At 41.8% G+C, this 22,094-nt stretch overlaps 1 protein-coding gene across 4 annotated transcripts in view; it reads left to right on the top strand.

The window, feature by feature from the left end:
* The window catches only part of map3k3 (mitogen-activated protein kinase kinase kinase 3), a 166,005-nt gene extending 144,168 nt beyond the window's left edge, over positions 1-21,837 (top strand). For 3 of the 4 annotated variants that reach the window (XM_072249690.1, XM_072249688.1, XM_072249689.1), the window contains 2 exons: positions 1,290-1,467; positions 11,778-21,837. In XM_072249690.1, the coding sequence (XP_072105791.1) occupies positions 1,290-1,467; positions 11,778-12,006 (407 nt within the window). In that variant the 3' untranslated portion in view covers positions 12,007-21,837. The remainder of the gene's footprint in view (positions 1-1,289; positions 1,468-11,777) is intronic. The other variant, XM_072249691.1, reaches the window with a different exon arrangement.
* The last annotated feature ends 257 nt before the right edge of the window (positions 21,838-22,094 follow it).

Below are 22,094 nucleotides of genomic sequence, written 5' to 3'. Positions count from 1 at the left end.
CGAAGCCCGGGGAAATCGATGGAGGAACAGCGGAAGGGAAACCGTGAGCTCCAACTTGTGCACATTAGACTGTTTCATTAAAATGGGCCCTTTTTGTTTTACTTTACTAACCCTTTAGTCAAATTAAGAATTATAAAGCTAAATCGTTTAATTGTGAATGGTGTACTGTCTGTTATTTTGTGGTACTGATTTGTAACAGGGTGACACGTCACACAGCATCCACACAAACAGGTTTTGCACCTCAATCTCATACGTTTGGTGGGGCCAGAGACTGTCTTCCTGAGACTTACGCAGCCGTCAGAACCTGAGGGTTACATGAGTATGATTTAAGAAGGTTGCAGCTGATTAAAACAGCAAGGGGGAAGCTAGAGACAGCAGGACTATAGAGATGGCTTGATCAGTTGATCTGAAAAGTGATAAATTTTATTCAGAGAAATAAGAGGTAATGCATTTTGACAGGTGCATAGGGCTAGATGCAAGGGCAAGCAGGTGATGTTAGAACTCCATATGTCACCAGTTAGATCATGGCTTGAGAACCACATCACAGAAAAGATAATTGCAGAGGGCATTTACAGTATGAGGGTACTGCCAGCACTGGAAAATTGTGATTAAGAGAAAAGATTGTCGGTGGGTTTTCTTTGGATCAGTGGAGGCTGAGAGAAGATTTAGTTGCGAGGCTGAGGGAGGATAAATAGGGAAGGCCTGTTTGCCTTAGCACAGGAGGCTAAAGCTAAGGGTGTAGATTTATGGTAATCAGTGCAAGGATTAGAGGGGTACTGAGGATTTTTTTTTCAGCTAGCAGGCAGTGGGGATCTGGAGCTCACTGCCTGAAAGGGTGTTGGGGGCCAAAGCCCTCATCACGTTTAAAAAGTGCTTGGATACATACCTGACTTGCAGGGCTGGAACTTGCAGAATGGTAGGATTTGGCTGCGCAACGACATAATGGCATCTTGTGTCATAATTTCTATGATTGAGTAATTTTTAAAAGTAATGAAGAAGTTCCAGAATATATAGAAATTGTTTCTTCCAAACCGTTCCCTATACATTGCACATAAGCAGACACATGCTGATGCAGACACTTAACTTATCAAAGATAGATGCCACGTTGATTTCTTTTACTTCTCCACATCACTGTGAAAGGGTGAGATGCGGAGCTGATGCCACGTCACAGCTATGGCATTGTGTAGCCCTAAACTCTGTCTATTGAGGTCCTATCTCTTTATCTTGAATTTTTTTTCTCCATCGGCAGTACTCTTTAATGTTTCATGTTGTCTCCAATCTGGTTCCAGGAGCTAACATCCTGCGAGATTCTGCAGGAAATGTAAAGCTGGGTGACTTTGGAGCAAGCAAACGACTGCAGACAATATGCATGTCAGGGACAGGGATTCGCTCAGTCACTGGGACACCGTACTGGATGAGCCCAGAGGTTATCAGTGGTGAAGGCTATGGAAGGAAAGCCGATGTGTGGTAAGTAGATGTGGACTTATCATTTGTCACTGCTATACAGCAGAAACATTATTAATCTAAGAAGTGGCCAGGACCAGATGGACTACACCCCAGGGTTCTGAAAGTGGTTGCTGAAGAGATTGTGGAGGCATTAGTAATGACCTTTCAAGAATCACCAGATTCAGGAATGGTTTTGGAGGTTTGGAAAATTGCAAATGTCACTCCACTCTTTAAGAAGGGAGGAAATTGTAGGCCAGTTAGCCTGACTTCAGTGGTAGGGAAGATGTTGGAATCCTTTATTAAGGGTGAAATTTCACAGTACTTGGAGGTACACAATAAAAAGGCCAAAGTCAATATGGTTTCCTCAAGGGGAAATCTTACCTGACAAATCTGTTCAAATTCTTTGAGGAAATAACAAGCAGGATAGACAAAGGGGAGTCAGTGGATGTTGTTTATTTGGATTTTCAGAAGGCCTTTGACAAGGTGCCGGCACATGAGGCTGCTCAGCAAGATAAGCGCCAATTGTATTACAGGAAAGATTGGCTGATTGGCAAAAGGCAAAGAGTAGGAATAAAGGAAGACATTTCTGGTTGCCTGCTGGTGACTAGTGTTCTACAGGGGATGGTATTGGGGCCGCTTTTTACATTATATGTCAATGGTTTGGCTGACAGAATTGTTGACTTTGTGGCCAAGTTTGCAGATAGGTGGAGGGGCAGGTAGTTTTGAGGAAGTAGAGAGGCTACAGAAAGACTTAGACAGATTGGGAGAATGGGCAAAGAAATGGCAGATGTGTCAGGAAGTGTATGGTCATGCACTTTGGTAGAAGGAATAAAGGCGTAGTCTTTTGTCTAAACAGGGAGAACATTCAAAGATCAGAGACGCAAAGGGACCTGAGAGTCCTTGTACAGGATTTCCTGAAGGTTAACTTGCAGGTTGAATCAGTGGTAAGGAAGGTAAATGCGATGTTGGCATTCGTTTCGAGAGGACTCGGGTTCCATGGTAGTGTAGCACAGTGTCCCCAACCTCCGGGCCACGGACCGATACCGGGCTGTGAAGCATGCAGGGGTGCAGTGGTAGCCGGAACGCACCCAGCATATCTTTAAGAAAAAAGCCGAAATAAACAAGCTAATTAATTAGGTGCCGCCCGGTACATAAATGTCGGCCCAGATCAGAGGTGACGCAATCGGCAATCGCCTCTGATCTGGGCCGACATTTACGTGCTGGGCGGCACCTAATTAATTAGCTCGTTTATTTCGGCTTTTTTTCTTAAAGATGTGCTGGGTGCGTTCTTCGTGGCAATGTATCGGTCCACGGCCTGGAGGTTGGGGACCATTGGTGTAGCGGTTACTGTGATACTATTACAGCTCAGGGCATTCCGACGACCTCTGCAAGCAAGTTAGTGCATTCCCTCCCATGTGCATGTGTGCTTCTTCCAGGTGCTCTGGTTTCCTCCCACAGTCCAATTACATACTGACTTGTTGGTTAATTGGTGATTGTAAATTGTCCCGTGATGAGGCTAGGATTAAACCAGTGTGTTGCTGGACAGCGTGGCTCAGCTTGAAGGGTCGGGAAGGCCTGTTCTGTGCTGTATCTCTAAATAAAATGGCTTAAAAAGAGCAAGGATGTAATGCTGAGGCATTGGTCAGACTGCACTAAGAGTATTGTGAGCAGCTTTGGGCCCTTATCTAAGAAAAGATGTGCTGGCATTGGAGAGGGTCCATTGGAGAAAGTAAGGAGGCATGGGATCCAAGGGGACCCTGTGTTGTGGATCCAGAACTGGCTTGTCCACAGAAGATAAAGAGTGGTTGTAGACGGGTCATGTTCTGCATGGAGGTCGGTCACCAGTGCCTCAGGGATCTGTTCTGGGACCCCTACTCTTCGTGATTTTTATAAATGACCTGGACGAGGAAGTGGAGGGATAGGTTAGTAAATTTGCTGATGACACAAAGGTTGTGGGTGTTGTGGATAGTGTGGAGGGCTGTCAGAGGTTACAGTGGGACATTGATAGGATGCAAAACTGGGCTGAGAAGTGGCAGATAGAGTTCAACCCAGATAAGTGTGAGGTGATTCATTTTGGTAGGTCAAATATGATGGCAGAATATAGTATTAATGGTAAGACTCTTGGCAGAGGGATCTTGGGGTCCGAGTCCATAGGACGCTCAAAGCAGCTGCGCAGGTTGACTCTGTGGTTAAGAAGACATATGGTGCATTGGCCTTCATCAATCATGGGATTGAGTTCAAGAGCCGAGAGGTAATGTTACAGCTATATAGGACCCTGGTCAGACCCCACTTGGAGTACTGTGCTCAGTTCTGGTCGCCTCACTCCAGGAAGAATGTGGAAACTATAGAAAGGGTGCAGAGGAGACATACAAGGATATTGCCTGGATTGGGGAGCATGCCTTATGAGAATAGGTTGAGTGAACTTGGCCTTTTTTCCTTGGAGCGGCGGAGGATGAGAGGTGACCTGATAGAGGGGTACAAGATGATGAGAGGCATTGATCATGTGGTTGTCCAGAGGCTTTTTCCCAGGGCTGAAATGGCTAACATGAGAGGGCACAGTTTTAAGGTGCTTGGAAGCAGGTACAGAGGGGATGTCAGGGGTAAGTTTTTTTACGCAGAGACTGGTGAGTGTGTGGAATGGGCTGCCGGTGACGGTGGTGGAGGCAGATACGATAGGGTCTTTTTTTTTTTAGAGACCCCTGGATAGGTACATGGAGCTTAGAAAAATAGAGGGATACGGGTAACCCTAGGTAATTTCTAAAATAAGCACGTGTTCGGCACAGCATTGTGGGCCGAGGGGTTTGTATTGTGCTGTAGGTTTTCTATGTTTCTAGGGTCCAGAGGAGATTCACAGGAATGATCCTGGGAGTGAAAGGGTTAATGTTTGAGGAGCGTTTGATGGCTCAGGGCCTGTACTCACTGGAGTTTAGAATGGGGGGGGCAGGATTTCAGATTCAGGTTTAATATCACCAGCATATGTTGTGGTTTGTTTTCTTTGCGGCAGCAGTACATTGTAATACATAATAATAGAGCGACAAATGCGAATTACTGTGTAGAGGGGAAGAAGCTGTTCCTGAATCGCTGACTGTGTGTGCCTTCAGGCTCCTGTACCTCCTTCCTGATGGTAGCAATGAGAAAAGGGCATGCCCTGGGTGGTAGGTTTCATTAAAACCTATCGAATATTCAAAGGCCTCAATAGAGTGGATGTGGAAAGGATGTTTCCTGTAGTTGGGGAACCTAGGACCAGAGAGCACAGCCTCAAAATTGAGGAAAGTTCATTTAGAACAGAGATGAGGGGGAATTTCTTTAGCCAGTGGTGAATCTATGGAATTCATTGCCACAGACGGCTGTGGAGGCCAATTCGCTGGGTATATTTAAAGCAAAGGTTGACAGTCAGGGTGTGATAGGTTACAGGGAGAAGGCATGAGAATGGGGTTGAAAGGAATAACAAATCAGCCATGAAATTCAAATTCAAGTTTAATTGGCATGCAACCGTACATGAATATTCATGAATACAGCCAAATGAAACTGTGTTACTCGGAGGCCAAAGTGCAAAACACGGTACCAGCAGTCACACACAGTACAAGGCACATATAGCACATAAAATACAGCTGCAAAAAATATAGTCCAAGACGCTGAGTTTATAAATGTTGCAGGAATCTGCAGTCAAACACAATACAGCTTGTCTTCTGACACATGAACACGGGGGGGCAGCACTGACTCCAGCCTGGACACTGTGCCACACCGTCCCCTGCATTCAGGTAGAGTGCCCCAACGCCAACACCTCTCTCCTGGGCAGCTGTAAACAGGCGACACTGTGACTTGAGGCATAGTCCTCACTATGACCGTGGTCACACAGCACCCTTGCCATCCTCCAATAAATCAGTGAATTGGACTGCAGCGTTCCACATTAACAATAGCCAACAGGGTTGTGCAATCACAAGACAAGTGACTAAGACGATCACTTATTGTTAGACTGCACACCAACTCCTCCAACGTGCCTTTGACACTGGCAGCACTAAGTCCAGCTACTTCAGTTTCTCCGCCAATAAGCAACTTGCTGATGGGGTAGACCTGCATTACTTTTAATTTCTTAATTTCCAGCCGGGTGATCTTAAAAGAGACAATAACACCTTCGGCAGTGGTGGATGCAGGTTTAATTGCCACTTTTAAGAGGAGTTTCGGTGGGAGGGGTATAGAGGCCTATGGTCCAGTTGCAGGTCATCACTCTTTGGTGTGGTTAGATGGCCAAATGGCCTGCTTCTGTGCTGTAGTGCTCTGAAACTAAACCACCCTCCCCCCCCCCCCCCCCCCGCCCCCAGTGGGTCTTGGTAAGCTGTCCAGTTTCCGCATGGGGGAATAAAATAGCAAGTAGCAACTGATGGTCAGGTAATCATTGGATTCAGCCCTGAATCAGACATGATAAACCTCAGAGGGCCTCAAAAATAAGTCACAGGGTCAGCTCAATAGCTGCCATCAAGGGATCCTGGCTGGAAAGGTGTGTGGAAGTTAGACCAGGTATCAAAAGGAATGAAACAATAAATTTAGTGCGTGAATGTCTTGTTGCTGCACAGTGTCTCCGTTCACAAGGGAAGAATTCGCATTCTGTAACAGCTGACGAGTCCAGGGGTTTGCGTAAAACCTGTAGGTATTTACGTCATTAACGTCTGGTACTCCATGGTGTTAAAGCAGCACCTAGTGGAGTTTCATGAAATCACAGTCAAATAAGCAGCATGCTGGCTTGGATTTGTAATGTAAAACTCTTCTCTTTAGTCCAAGCAATGAATATGGTGCATAAGATCATTCTAAACATTTTACATGTACAGATAAACATTTGATTTTGTTAAAAGCATATTTTATTTCAGTAAAACTTTCAAACCTGAACTACCTTCTCCACTACCTAAGCTATCTTGAACAATCAGAATCAGGTTTAATATCACTGACCTATGTCATGAAATTTGTTTTGTGGCAGCAGTACAGTACAATACACAAGAAGAACTATAAATCACAATAAGATGTATTATGTCTGTGTATTTTTCACTAACACATACACACACACACACACACACAGCAAAAAGTGAGCAAAAAAAAATAGAAGAGTGAGGTATTGTTCATAGGTTGGTTCAATGTCCATTCAAAAATCTGGTGGAAGGGTAGAACTGTTCCTAAAACGTTGAGTGTGTGTCTTCAGGCTCCTGTACCACCTCCTTGACGGTAGCACTGAGAAGTGGACATGTCCTGAGTGATGAGGGTGCTTAATGATGGATGCAGCCTTTTGAGGCATTGCTTTTTGAAGGTGTCCTCGATGATGGGGACGCTAGTGCCCATTATGGAGCTGGCTGTGTTTGCAACCCTCTACAACTTTTTCCAATCCTGTGCAGTGGCCCCTCCATACCAGACAGTGATGCAACCAGTTAGAATGCTCTCCACAGTATATCTGCAGAAATCTGCTCGAGTCTTCTCCAATCTAATGAAATATAGATATTAAGAGATGTCGACACTCTGTAACTTGAAACTGCTCACCCGTTGCACTGCTGATCTACTTCCCCTTCCTGAAGTCCACTATCAATTTGTTTCTCTTGCTGACATTGAGTGCAAGGTTGTTACTGTGACACCACTCAACTAGCTAGTATATCTCGCTCCAGTATACCCTCTTGTCACCATCTGAAATTCTGCCAACAAAAGTTGATTGACATTTGAGGTGTGCCTAGCCACACAGTCATGGGTGTAGAGAGTAGAGCAGTGGGTGAGGCACGCATCCTTGAAGCGCACTAGTGTTGATTGAGGTATTATTTTTTATCTGCACTGACTGTGGTCTCCCAGTGAGGAAATCAAGGATCCAGATGCAGAGGGATGCCCATGTCTCGGCCCGAAACATCAGCTGTTTATTCCCATCCATAGATGCTGCCTGACTTGCTGTGAGTTGCTGCAGCATTTTGTGTGTGTTGTTTGTCTCTTTCCCAGTTCTAGTAATGGTGCCAGACCCGAACCATTAACTGCTTCTCTTTCCGCAGATGCTACCTGATTAAAGAAGTGTATCTGAATCAATAATGTATTGACTTTGAAGCAGAGCTCTGCATTAAAGTTCAAAGTAAATTTTATTATCAAACTACATATGTCAGCAAATCATTTCTTGCAGGCATTTGCAGTAGAGCAAAGTAGTACAATAGAATCAATGAAAGCTACACACAAAGGCTGACAAATTGTACAAATGCAAAAAGAAACAAGAAATAACAACAATGAATAAATAATAACGAGAACATGAGTTGTAAGAGTCCTTGAAAGTGACTACAAAGGTTGTGTTCAACGTGCAGTGTTGTGAATGAAGATGTCCACGCTGGTTCATGAGGGTAATAGCTCCTGGACCTGGTGGTATGGGACCTTGACTCCTGTACCTCCTGATGGTAGCAATGAGAAGAGAGCATGGCTTGGATGGTGGGGGTCCTTGATGATGGATGCTGCTTTCTTGTGGCTGCACTCCATGCAGATGTGCTGAATGGTGGGGAGGCCTTTTCCTGTGGAAAAAGTGTATTCACCACTTTTTGTAGGCTTTTCTGTTCCTGGGCACTGGTGTTTTCATAGCAGGTTGTGATCCAAACTGAAAACTCTGTATCTTCTACAGTGGAAAGTATTCTAAGGTACGTTTAATGTCAGAGAAATGTATACAATATACATCCTGAAATGCTTTTTCTTCACAACCATCCACAAAAACAGAGGAGTGCCCCAAAGAATGAATGAATGGCAGTTAAATGTTAGAACACCAAAGTCCTTCCCCCCCCCCCCCCCCCCGGCAGCTCTCCTCCCTCCTGCGCATAAGCAGCAGCAAGCAATGATCCACCCTCCCCCCACCAGCAAGTAAAAGCATTGGCACCCGCCACCGAGCACGCAAGTGTGCAGCAAAGCAACAGCAAACGCACAGACTTGCAGTACCCCAAAGTCCTGCTCGTTCACCTGGTATTTGACATACCACGGGCTCTCTCTCTCCCTAATAAGGGAGAAAGAGGTGTCTCCGTTTCACAGCTTTTGCTGAATCTGCGCAAATTTCTAAGAAAGTAGAAGCGCTGCCGTATTTTCTTTAAAATGGCATGAACGTGTTGGTCCTCTGATATGATAACGTTCAGGAATTTAAAGTTTCTCACCCTCTCCACCTCCACTCCACTAATGAGAACTGGCTATTGTGATATTACTAAAAGATATCTGGGGAATTGCAGTGTTGGCTGTGATTCAGTGGTTGAAATTTTGCCTGGAATCAAATGGCATAATTGGTCTCACCTCACTGCATTTTCCCCGTAGTCGTGCAATTGTTAGTGTGTGTGTGTATATGTGGCATCCTGTTGCAGCTGAATATGGCTATAAAGGGTTTCATATTCTACCCAAGGTTTTCGAATCTTCTCGCCAGTATTAATTCTACATTTACAGTATGTCAATAAAACCAGTCATCTGCTAATTTATTAAATTTCCTTTTGTGTGGCTTTGCTGTGCCTAAATAAGCCATTGTTTCTTTGTTTTACAACTATAATTGCGATAGCAGTACACTGAAGCTCTTTAGAGCACTTGGAGAATGTAAATACTGCATGTTGCTGGCTCGGTAAAGCAGGCAAAGTAATCAAAAAACCCTACCGGCCCTGGACGTTCTCTCTTCTCCCTCCTCCCATCCAGCAGAAACTGCAAAAAGTCTGAAAGCATGTTTCAGCAAGCTCAAGAACAACTTCATTACCACTGTTATTAGACTATTGAATGGTCCCCTGGTAAAATCAGATGGACACTTGACCTCATCATCTACCTCATTGTGGCCTTGCACCTGATTGTTGACCTACACTGCACTTTGCACTTTCTCTGTAACTGTAACACTTTATTCTGCATTCTGTTATTGTTTTCCCTTGCACTGATGTGTGGATGGTATGCAAAGCACACTACATGTGACGATAATAAACCAATTTAATTGGTATGAAAAAGCAAAAATATAATTTCCCACTCTGCAAAATCAGATATCCTGAAATCTGATTAGATGGCTGGTATCAAAATGAATCAAATATTTTGGATAATGGGCTCTATGCTGCATTGTGTCCATGACATTGCAGTTCACTACCAGGAAGCTCCTGGCTTTTAGTTAAATCAGAGATTGATTGTGATGTTATATGTACTCAGTACATACTTGTGAAACACTTTATCCAGGCATTCTATTTACTTGGATAATCAAAATGTGTATTGAGGACTTCATATTGCATAACTGTCATTTTGTAAATGTGCTACAATAATCTGAAGTGATACTGTACACAGTAATCCAGCTCATTCTGATTTCAATGTAAAGCAGATGTTTGCTGTTCTTTCTCGCATGCGGAACTTTTGAACTTTCCTTGGCTTTATTGCGCAAGACAATGACATGATCTGGGGAATGAGGGAGGCAGCCACTGAGTGGTGTCTGCGAAATTGGTAAGGCCCTCATCTCACAAAGCCTACAGAATCTGGAAGGGCAGCAAAAGAGTGTCCTATGCATAGGTGCCGGTGTAATCTGTGTAATTTCACAAAGTAGTTCATCTATATATTTGATTAACTTGTTTTGTTGTTGTTCTATGTGCAATACCTTGGTGGATTGGTAGACATCTCATCTGGAAATTTGGATCTGGCAACCAGTCGAGAATGCATGGTGTGCTGCCTATTTATAGGCTGGAATTTTTCCATTTCACAGACTATGATCTTGGAACACGGTAAAGAAAAAAGGATATGTGGCAGTGAAGTGGATGCAATGCCAAGTGCATTTGTTTTTCCAAATAATTTTTAACATGGTGTTTTTACTCCATTATTAGGAAGAATTTTCCATGATGGCGAGTAGTCCTGTTGAAGGCTCTTGGCCCAAAATGTCAGCTGTTAATTCCTCCTTAGATGCTGCCTAACCTGCCGAGTTCCTCCAGTATTTTGTGTGTGTTACTCTGAAGCTCCAGCATCTGCAGAATCTCTCCTGTAGAGAATAGTAGCCAGTGTTTCTGGATGTCAGTTAAGTTCCTCTCCTTCTGAATCGAACAGTTTTGCACTGTGTTACAGCTTGACAGTTGAATGCAGGGCTAACTATTTTGTAAAAATGCCCATTTTGCCATTAGCAGCCTTATTCAGGCTGACAGTTCGCCTCATATAACGATGCCCTTTCTGTACGTAACAGCTACTTTTGGAACATTGCAATGGGTGAAAATCAAAAACTGCATGTACTGGAACTCTGAAATATTCTGAGTTAATGTTTCATGTTAAAGACTGTCAGAACCAGGAAAGAGAAAGCAGGTTAGTATTAAATTGCAGAAAGGGTAGGTCTGGGTTCGATAGGAAGAACAACCTCGTTTTCTGTTGGACACACGGCAGTCTTGGGGATTTGATATCAAGTTCAATAATTTTGGGTCGCTCATTCTGTCTTTATATCAGAACTACCTACTTCTGTTGTAGGTTGTCCATTGTCTCTGTTAACCTGCTTTTTCTCTCTCTACTAACGTTCCCAAATCTGGTGGCCCATTTCCTTTATCTCTGACCTGTATTTCACAGTTTCAACATGGCCCTTTGTTTTCTGTCTTGCCCTCCTCAAGCTGTCAAACAGATCAATTCATCAGCAGTTTTGCACCACGGCAGCTCTATATATTCCCCTTGTCCTCTCCATCCCACCCTTAGCCCATCTGTAGTTCAAAACTAACCCAGGCACTTTCCCAGTTCTGACAAAGATCTTGCACCTGAACTGAACTTTGTTTCTCTTTCCATAGATGCAGCACAACACGTTGAGTGTTTCCAACAATTTATCCTTTATTTGGGATTGGTGGTTAATTGGTTGGAAGTAGACATGTAAAGTAAAAGTGTGAGCATCAGATTAAACAAAATCTTCGGAGAGAGCCTATTTTGGTCAGCAAAAAAGACGGCATATGCTGGAATCTGGAGCAATCTAAAATGTGCTGGAGACTTTGGGTCGGGTAGCATCTATGGAGCGAAATGGGCAGTCATAGTTTTGGATTGAGACCCTGCTTTTGGGCTGAAAAGACGGGGGCTATCTATAGATGAATGGTCCCAACCTGAAATGTTGACTGTCCATTTCCCTCTGTACATGCTGCCTGTCCCACAAACATTCCTGGTCAGCATCCTTTCATTACAACTGGGGAAAAATGTAGATAATTTAAAATGTGATGAAATATCACTGATCTGAAATGTTGACTGTGTAGTTTCTCCAGTGAACTCCCTAACAACGGTCTATTTTCACAATATTTTGTTTTTATTTTCTTCCTTAAGTTGTCACTGGCTTCCCTGTGAACTTTTTGGGATTCTGGCTTCGCTACAGTCTGCCTTTGTCTGTCTCTCTCTAGGAGCCTGGGATGTACAGTGGTGGAGATGCTTACAGAAAAACCTCCCTGGGCAGAGTATGAAGCGATGGCTGCCATTTTCAAAATTGCCACTCAGCCGACAAATCCCCAGCTGCCTCCTCACATTTCAGATCACTGCAAGGACTTCCTGAAGAAAATATTTGTGGATGCCAAGCAAAGGCCATCAGCAGAGGAGCTCTTCAGAAACCCATTTGTGCAGATCACTCACTGAGTCTGGAACTAGGATGCTTTGTTCAAACAGAAACTGTCTTTTGATTATTATGCCCTGCACTCTCAGTAACTCCGATCTTAATGAGAGTGCCTGTGCCCATGGTAATCTCTTAGTCCTGTGGGTATAGTGTAAATGAAAAGAGTAGCTGGACCTGCAGGGTTCTTGATGCTCCAGTGTTCCAAGGAATCACCTCTCAACACTTGTTTCACCGGAGGAAGGTTGGATAGGGTGTCACATTTGGACGGAGCATTGGAGAAGCTCAATTAAACTTTGTGGTATTACATGGAGCTAGAGAATATAGCTGACTTACTAAGTATGCTAGATCCTTGTACATAGTGGAAGTTACCCAGCTTGTCCAAGCAATATATTGAACTCTTACAAACTGCCTTTTTAAGTCTCCGTCCACCAGTCTCCAGCTAGGGTTCTTCATTATAGACGGAGCTTTCTACCAGGAGCTGTACTTTAGGTATTCTAGTTGGACTCTGGCTACAGAAATTCCACCTATTTCTGTCAAAATCATGCTTCTAAAGGAGGTGATATATTATTTGTGTGCGTTTGTGTATGATAGTTGTATGTGTGAGTCTTACATGCACATACATACACACAAATACACACCCTACATAAGTGCACATGCATGTACATACATACATACACATATATATATACGCATACACACACCAAAGTCTGATTTATTTTTTTCTATTTTGTCCAACCTTGAATGTCCTTGATTTGATGAGATTTGGATCAAGTTAAACCACACTGTGGTTACTAACCGTCGAATAACTGGTTGGCGCCTAAAGAATTCAACAGTTATGGAATCGGTTGTGCTTTAACGCTGTATTCAGTCTCCATGCTGTGGGTGAGAGGGGCAGTTCATTTATTGCACATGATAAAGGTGCTAATTCTCCACAAACTGTAAGAAATGGATTTATTCCCCGATTTTCACCCCGTGCCTTCAGGTTATTCTGTTTTTTTTTTTGAAAGAGAAATTGTAATTTCTTACTTCTTGATCTGCCAGTGAATCATACAGTTCAACAAAGTAATGACACTGAAATTAATTTTAGAACTTGAGACTGTTAATGACTCCATGCAGCAATGGAGCAGTAACCTCACTGAGTGTTGCCTTTTCTGTAACGGAATTGCAACATTGCTGACAGGACTTGGCGATTTCTCTGGTATCTGCAATTAGTGATGGGCAATTTGACAGTGCAATCAGTGTTGCAGTTTTATATTAAGGATTCCCACAGTGTACCTAAACACAATTGCTAAGAAATCATGCAGACAATAGTCTCAATGATCTCCTAATCCTAAATATGCTTGTGTTCTTCTTCTGTGATGAAGAAGTTATTGCCCTATCATTATTCTTAGCCAAGGTTGTTAACATTCCTAAAAGTACATTGAAGATGGTACTTACAGCACTTATACAATAGTATTAGATAGTGATCAGTGACACTGTCATGTTTTGAATACCGAGGTGGTCTAGATTTGATGTCATTGATAGCCTCACTACAAATACCAATCTTTGTCCAGTTAATCTTTGTCCAGCTTTAAGCTAAATGTCACCAGAGGACAGAAGTAAGAGTTGTAATGATTGCTCATTTGAGTTTGAGACTTTCTCCATTTAGTGTGTTAATTATGACATGTTGCAAACATCATCCTAGCTGAGACTGGCAGCCTTTTGTCAGTTGAGACACATCTGCAGACTGGATGACCAATTTGCAGATCACCAACATTCTTTCCACAATAGCCATTGTAAGTTCCCTATCCCCCGTTTATGTCTCCCCCACCCCCCACTCCTTCCTGGTTCCATCTGCTCTTCAACTGTTCCCCTAGTTGTTCCCATTGTCAGGTTCCAACACAAGTAGCTCTTGTGTCCCTGCTTCTCCCCTTCCAGCCTCTCTCCGTCTGCACCTTTATCCTGCCATTTAGCCGCCTGGCACATTCTGCTTCCCCACCCCAGCCTTTCCTTCCATTTTCCATCCATCTGCTTCTCCCAGCTCCATCCCTTCCCCTCCATCTTCCCATGATCTTTCACCCCTCCTCAGTCCACCAATCAATGGCTGCCCTCTCCTCCTCTCTTCTTTCCACCAGCCATATCCCCTCTTCACCCTCGGTCCTGATGCAGGGTCTCGACCAGAAACATCGACAATTTCTTCCCATTTCCACAGATGTTTCGCAATCCATTGTACTTCCAGCAACTTTTTCTGTGAAGCCTTTCAAACCACAATCTATCTGCACACTACAGTTTTTGTTTTCAGCAAATGGATGTTGGTCAGAACTCTATTTGTGATGTGATCTCTCCTGTGGCCAGACTTTAAGGGACCCTTGTGGCAGCTGAACAGCCAGGCTTGAGGAAATTACTTGCACACAATGTTGACTTAACTTTATTGCTTAAAGGAAGTGTCCCAGATCTGATTATTTTGTTTCTTGAAAATAACTGATCCCAAGATCTTCACTGGTCAATGTTTGTTTTGTAATCTCCATTTAGTCATAAAACTTATGCTGTACATCATCAGTTGCTCACGTTTAAAAATTGCATTGGAAGTTTTGCAATGATTTCAGAGATGGATGGCAATTCTTCAAACCAGTTCTTTAAACTTCATTACCCACCCCCCACCCCCCCCCATAAAATACCTAGTTCTCCAATGTTGGTGACTGTTCAGTCCCAAATATTCTCATCATGATTGTACCGGAGATGTTGCCCATCACTAGAGCCAGTTTTAAAATTGAGTTATAGAACAAATGGACAGAGAACTCTCTCCCATTTTCTGAATAAGGTGGCTATCAACTGCTATCAGCTCTGTGAAGATGCACTTTCTTGAATGTATTTTGTACTGAACTTATTTTTTAGCTTTCTCTTTGCTGATGTAATTTATGCCTCTTATACTTTTATTTTATTTTTTATTTATGAGAGATGCTATTTGTTTTTATATATGTATGTATATATGTCTATATATACATATATATAAGACTCAAAACTTGCATAAATCTAATGCAAATATGGTGCCTTTAAGAAAAAAGCAGCTGGTTTTGCAGATATTGGTGGGAGACTTTTTAAGTATGTTCTGTGCAGCCCAGCATATTTGGGAAGTAATTTTCACCAAATTGGGAAAGCTGAGAGTGATAACAGCACAGGTTTCTGCAATCTTGTACAGATACAGGTTGCATATTAACTTTGCTTGTCAGTGTAACAAGCATGTTACAAAAATTAAAATTATTATGCCATAAGAATTATGAGAACAGAAATTTGGAAACTAATAATTAAGAGATGTAAGTGTATCTTTTCACTCTGTTTTTGGAAGCCCATTCAACACAGATCACTGTAAGATGATAGGCAGACTTTCATGTTATAGTTGATACCAGAATGAACAGCTTTCCTTGTCCACTTCATCATGAAACTAGCTCAATCCAAAGGGTTGACTCCAGTGACCTCTCTTGTCAATGTGACTGATCTCTCTATGGCCTGTCCCCTGTACTAACACTTTACTCACTATCCCACATCCACACTGTATAATTCTTATTCTATAAAAACATATCCTCTCAACTTCAGAAACTCCCTCAAGACCTATCCAAGGACACCTTTGATTATCTCAGAAATTTATTAAACATTCAAAGGTTTTTGGGTTCACCTAAATATTAAATCTATTTCTCTTTTCACATATACTGCCTGATCTGAGTTTTTCTAGCATCTTCTGTTTTTAGTTCAGATTTCCAGCATCTGTATTTTTCCAGATATTAATTTCTTCTAACTCTACATGCTCAGATTTGCATAATTGGTGGTGTTCTTGCTTCTGAGGCAAAAGTTTTTGGGTTTAAGTTCAACTCCAAAGAACTAAGCAAACTAAAGCAGGGTGGAGCAGCAAGAAGTGTTGCATGGTTTGAGACACTAGCTTGTGGATAAGATGTTAAAAGTGTTTTCTTGAATGTGTATAAAAGATTTTCAGAGCATTACTTCAAAGAAGTGTAAGAAATTAGCCATAGTTTCAGGTGAAGATTCTCTATCAATCTACATACTCTGCTCACTATCACATTGATACAGTGGCATGCAAAAGTTTGGGCACCCCGGTCAAAATTTCTGTTGTGAATAGCTAAGCGAGTAAAAGATGAACTGATTTTCAAAAGGCATGAAGTTAAAGATGACACATTTCTTTAATATTTTAAGCAAGATTACTTTTTTATTTCTATCTTTTACAGTTTCAAAATAACAAAAAAGGAAAAGGGCCCGAAGCAAAAGTTTGGGCACCCTGCATGGTCACCCCCTTTGGCAAGTATCACAGCTTGTAAACGCTTTCTGTAGCCAGCTTAGAGTCTTTCAATTCTTGTTTGGGGGATTTTCACCCATTCTTCCTTGCAAAAGGCTTCTAGTTCTGTGAGATTCTTGGGCCGTCTTGCACGCACTGCTCTTTTGAGGTCTATCCACAGATTTTCGATGATGTTTAGGTCGGGGGACTGTGAGGGCCATGGCAAAACCTTCAGCTTGTGCCTCTTGAGGTAGTCCATTGTGGATTTTGAGGTGTGTTTAGGATCATTATCCTGTAGTAGAAGCCATCCTCTTTTCATCTTCAGCTTTTTTACAGACTGTGTGATGTTTGCTTCCAGAATTTGCTGGTATTTAATTGAATTCGTTCTTCCCCCTACCAGTGAAATATTCCCTGTGCCACTGGCTGCAACACAAGCCCAAAGCATGATCGATCCACCCCTGTGCTTAACAGTTGGAGAGGTGTTCTTTTCATGAAATTCTGCACCCTTTTTTCTCCAAACATACCTTTGCTCATTGCGGCCAAAAAAGTTAACTTCATCAGTCCACAGGACTTGTTTCCAAAATGCATCAGGTTTGTTTAGATGTTCCTTTGCAAACTTCTGGCGCTGAATTTTGTGGTGTGGACACAGGAAAGGTTTTCTTCTGATGACTCTTCCGTGAAGGTCATATTTGTGCAGGTGTTGCTTCACAGTAGAACACTCCAGAGTCTGCTATATCTTCCTGAAGGCCTTCTGCAGTTAAACGGGGGTCTTGATTTGCCTTTCTAGCAATCCTGCAAGCAGTTCTCTCAGAAAGTTTTCTTGGTCTTCCAGACTCAACTTGACCTCCACCATTCCTGTTAACTGCCATTTGTTAATTACATTACGAACTGAGGAAACGGCTACCTGAAAATGCTTTGCTATCTTCTTATAGCCTTCTCCTGCTTTGTGGGCATCATTTATTTTAATTTTCAGAGTGCTAGGCAGCTGCTTAGAGGGGCCCATGGCTGCTGATTGTTGGGACAAGGTTTGAGGAGTCAGGGTATTTATAAAGCTTTGAAATTTGCATCACCTGGCCTTTCCTGATGATGACTGTGAACAAGCCATAGCCCTAACAAGCTAATTAAGGTCTGAGACTTTGGTAAAAGTTATCTGAGAGCTCAAATCTCTTGAGGTGCCCAAACTTCTGCATGGTACTCCTTTCCTTTTTTTCACTCTACAATTGTACAAAACAAAAATAATACACTAATCTTGCTTAAAATGTTGAAAAGAATGTTTCTTCTTTAACTTTATGACTTTTGGAGATCAGTTCATCTTCTACTCACTTAACTATTCACAGTAACAGAAATTTTGACCGGGGTGCCCAAACTTTTGCATGCCCCTGCATGTACGCGAGCTTGCTGTACACAAATTGGTCACTCTGTGTTAGAGCAGCTTCTGCATATCAGAAGCTGAAGTAGAGCAAAGAACTGGACAAGGAAAGATGCCCATTCATTCTCCTTAAACTGAAGTCTTTTTGCTTTTCTCATATCTATTTATTCCACCTCTGTACCCCATGCAATAAACTGAAATGTCTTGTGACATTTAAGATACCCAAGTTAGAGTAGTAATAATTAAGTACTGAAGAAGCAGGAAAACAGTAGCTCAATCTTTTGTACAAGTTTCTTCCTGTACTTCCCTGTAGAACAGCAAAAGCCATCACTTCCAAGCTCTCATTCATTTTTCAAAGTTTTGAAAGGTTGAGTACTTTTTTTTATATATAAACCCCTGTAATGCTCAACAGCTGTTGGCAGGAAAGAGGAACAGTTTATTCCTGGCATTTAGCAGCCCACACCCTGGTCTGTACAGAACTTCTACGTAAAGTCTTCAGCCACATTGGCATGGCAGGGAGCTCTCTGTCAAACTCAAAGAAGCACGAAAGGCTTGCGGTGCAGAGCCACTCTATTGTTTATAAAATAATGCCACATCATTTTACATATTTTAATAAGTGGAAATACATTTATACAGTTTAATTTTTTTCCAGATGTCTATTTTTCAGGATACTTGAATGTTTTCATTGAAAATAGAGACAGCCAAGGTTGGTCTACTTTTCTTTAACCTTTTGGCACCAATTTCTCTCTGGCATAACTGTTCCAAAGTGTCTGTTTTAACTGTGACATTAATTCAGATGTCCAAGTTTTCTTCAGTTGGATTGTCTAAGCTGCCTTTGAGAGGACGTGCCAAACTGCAGGCTCTCCTGCTCTCATACTGTAACCTTTGAACCCTCATAAACACTTCAAGTCCAGAAACTGCTTATACATTTGGAGTATTCATCAGACACATGCTCTGATTTTTAAAATTTATTTCAGAGGCGACAGGAACTGGAGGTCATTTTTGGGACTGCCTTAGCCCAACAGGTCACAGACAGAGGAAATATTGTGAACATACTGCTCTGCAGCCCAGCATGGGTACATTTTGTTGTTGGGGTACCTAGAGGTTTGTGTAATCAGAGCTGCCTTTTACAGCCCCAAGCCTATGGCAACCAGAGACTTAAATAGAAGGCTCACAAAAGCAGGTGTCAGGTGATTATAAGCATTTGAATCAATATGTAGTCTTCATTTAATTCGGTGCTTCAATTGGTATTGGACACTTGCAAGGCCTGAGAAGAGAATCTTTTGAGCCGCTGATGAAGCTTCTCTGGATGGTGTGACGCAGCACTGGAGCATTGAATTTGGAGATCTAGTGTGTACAAATCCCCTCAGTTTTATACCAGTGGGAATTGTCTGAGCAGAAGCAAGGCATTTCTGCATGAATTTTGGGGTGGCAAGTTGGGCAGTCATTACATTAAGCTGCATACTTGGCTGGGCAGAGACCTGCAGAATTTTGGATGAGAGGCATCAAAACAGCACTTGCAGCTTCTAGGGAAGCAAATTGTCGTCCTCTGGATAAGTTGAAATACTCACTTTGCAAAGTAAAATGACAATAATATATAGTAAACTGCAAATGTGTGAAGAAATCATGTGCCTTCAAAGGCCTGTTTCTGACTAAATGTGTGAGTTTCTCAGTGTATATTTTAATACCAAAAGTGCCCTGGTTTAGAAGAGCCAACAGCAGATGGTGCTGCTGTCGGTGCCCAAATATATATATATTCACAAAGCCAAAGACAATTGCATAGATGAGCCTGAACTGTAGTTTGAATCCTTTCCTGACTTCATCCCCGCCCTGTCCACTAAACATCTGACAGGTAGGTTAGCTGCTGGAGAATGTTGAGAGCCATTCTCCCATTTTCTCCTATGGAAAAAGAATGTGCGCACCTGGAGAAGTTTGTTTCAATGTGACTGCAAAACTGTAACATGAGTGTGAATCAATATCTAAAGCTGAAACGTTTAAACACAACACCTGGATGTACTTCCTTATCAGACTTATTTGTAACAAGTAGTTGGGAGAAAGAGACACAGACACACACAGACACTCCTCAAAATCCGCCATAGTTTTGGTAGGGTGCAATGACCCTGCAAGATACAATTTCTGAAGTGTTAGGCGTATGGATACACGATTCAGCAAACTCGCGTGTGCTTTTACTGCATTCCAGAATCAGAAACTTAAGTTGTGTGTCATATAATACCACCCCTTGGGGAAAATTACTCAACTCAAACCGCTTGCACTCTTGGTCACAGAAATGAAGAAATGAACACTGTTAAATATCTATTTAATACTATTCACAAAAGTTTTTTTTTTAATTAGTATTGTTTGTCAGAAAGAGAACCTTTGCATATTGACAACTCCCAGGCTGGAGAAGGATTGCAATAGTTTGACACTTTGGTGTATATAATTATAAATTTTGTTTTGCAAAATATATGCTTGTACAGTTCTATATATTTGTACAATGAAGTGCCACAATGCAGTTTTTCACTGCAGCTTTGACAGATGAGTCTCTCAGTCTCCTAACAGCTGATGGAATCAATATGGTCATTTGGACTTTAGTCCAGATTTTCATTTATTTGGCAGGGTCCACTCCATTGAGATGGATAGATCATCTTCTTATTTCCTATCCATTACGATGGTTTGCATGTTTGTTTTCCACTGTTTGATTGGCAAGCACAAACTAAAACTTTTAAAAGAAATTATTTGCATTTTTTTAACAAAAAACCAAGCAATAACAGTAGTAATGCTGAAATTGCCAGCCTATTGCCGTGTATCATTCTACCTCAGCTTTCATCCACCCACCATGACCAACTTAACCTTGTCATTCAATGTGCGGTGAGCTGGAAAGACCAAAGTTATCTGCTAACCCAGACATACAGCCAATGTAGTTCAATCTGAAATAATGATCTGGTTGTCCATCTACACAGTAGACATCACTGTACATATTGACTTTCTGGGTTATGTGCAAGAACATTTCCCCATTCCATCTTTAATCCCCACATTTGGCCTTCCATCATACTGTACAAGTGCTGGTCAGTAACATCCACATCCTAATGAAGTAATGGGCACTAAGCAAGACAAGTTTCAAGACAAATCTCATACAGAATTTCAATGATGGAAGGAAAAGAAATGTATCCCATAACTGGATTCAAATTACTAGTTTAAGATTGGACTCAACTTGTACAATGAGTGCATGGTAACAACAGGAATAGGTAGGGATAATCAAGACCAATTTGTGACTATGCAGTGATTGAAACGGACTTTTGCAAGGCACTCTTGAATTTCAATAGCTTTTTGAACTCTGACCATTTCAAGCTAACAGTGAAAATTGGGGGAAGAGAGGTTTGCAGCAAATTTGCAAAGAATCTTCAATATCACCCTGTGGAAAGCATGATGCCATTGGTGCATCAGCAGAAGTCTTAATCTGTAGGTATGCACTTTGTAGAAGGGAGCTTGGCCTCGTGCTGGTCTCATTGAGTGTGCATCTCCCCTTTTGTACTATTCCTACAGTGTGAACTGCAAACCAAGAGATTTCAAATTCTGTCATTGCTAAGAGGAATAGTTACTGCAGTTGCAGCTAGCCAAAAAAAAGAGGAACAACTTCACAGACTCACCAATATCTTAAACCCAAATACAAGATCATAAGATTAAAAATAAACACATGCCGGAAATGAAAAGCTTTAAAGAAACATGCAAAATACCAGACCTGTGCAAAAGCTGATCAAAATCTTAAGGGTCCCTGTGAGGATAAGGGTCCCCACCCTATGATGATACCAACATGCTAGTTTTTATTCTTCAATGCCAAAACACCACAAACCACTAACACTGATAAATATGATTACAACAGATCAGCAAATTATCATCCAAAGATGAGGAGGTGAGTTGTCATCTTGGGGAATGTCTTGTTCTGAAGTATTTGATGTATTTTGTAAGTGTGACCCACATTACAGCAAATGTATGTTTGATACCTTTTCATAAAAAATGCTTTCTGCATACTAATATCTGCACTACATACACTAATGCAGTTTATTTGGATAAGCTCCTACATTCAGCATTTAAAATGATGTATAAATTGAACAGTATTCTGTATTGGTGTAATATAGTTTTTCATGTTTTATTCTCTGATTGCAGTATTTTATACATTTGTTTATTGATGCTTGTATGTAGCATTATATATGTTTTTAAAAGTTTTACAAATAGAAAAAAATGATATCCAGCTGTTACTGTTGTTTGCCTTGTTATTCCCATTTTAGTTTCTGCATTTTTAATGTGTTGCATAATGCTACTCGGGATTGATTATTGCCACCATCCTCCTTTTCCTTGACCTTCAACTACCTCCCAAGTTTTCAGCTAGATCCTGACCCACTGCACAGTACCTTTCAGACTTGGGATTCAGGGATCCATTCTCTGCATCAAGGACTAACGATGAATAGATGAGGAAGCTA

The sequence above is a fragment of the Mobula birostris genome, chromosome X, assembly GCF_030028105.1.
Source record: "Mobula birostris isolate sMobBir1 chromosome X, sMobBir1.hap1, whole genome shotgun sequence".
NCBI lineage: Eukaryota > Metazoa > Chordata > Chondrichthyes > Myliobatiformes > Myliobatidae > Mobula > Mobula birostris.
The sequence above is the reverse complement of the archived record's forward strand: the minus strand, read 5'-3'. Positions and strand labels throughout refer to the sequence as shown.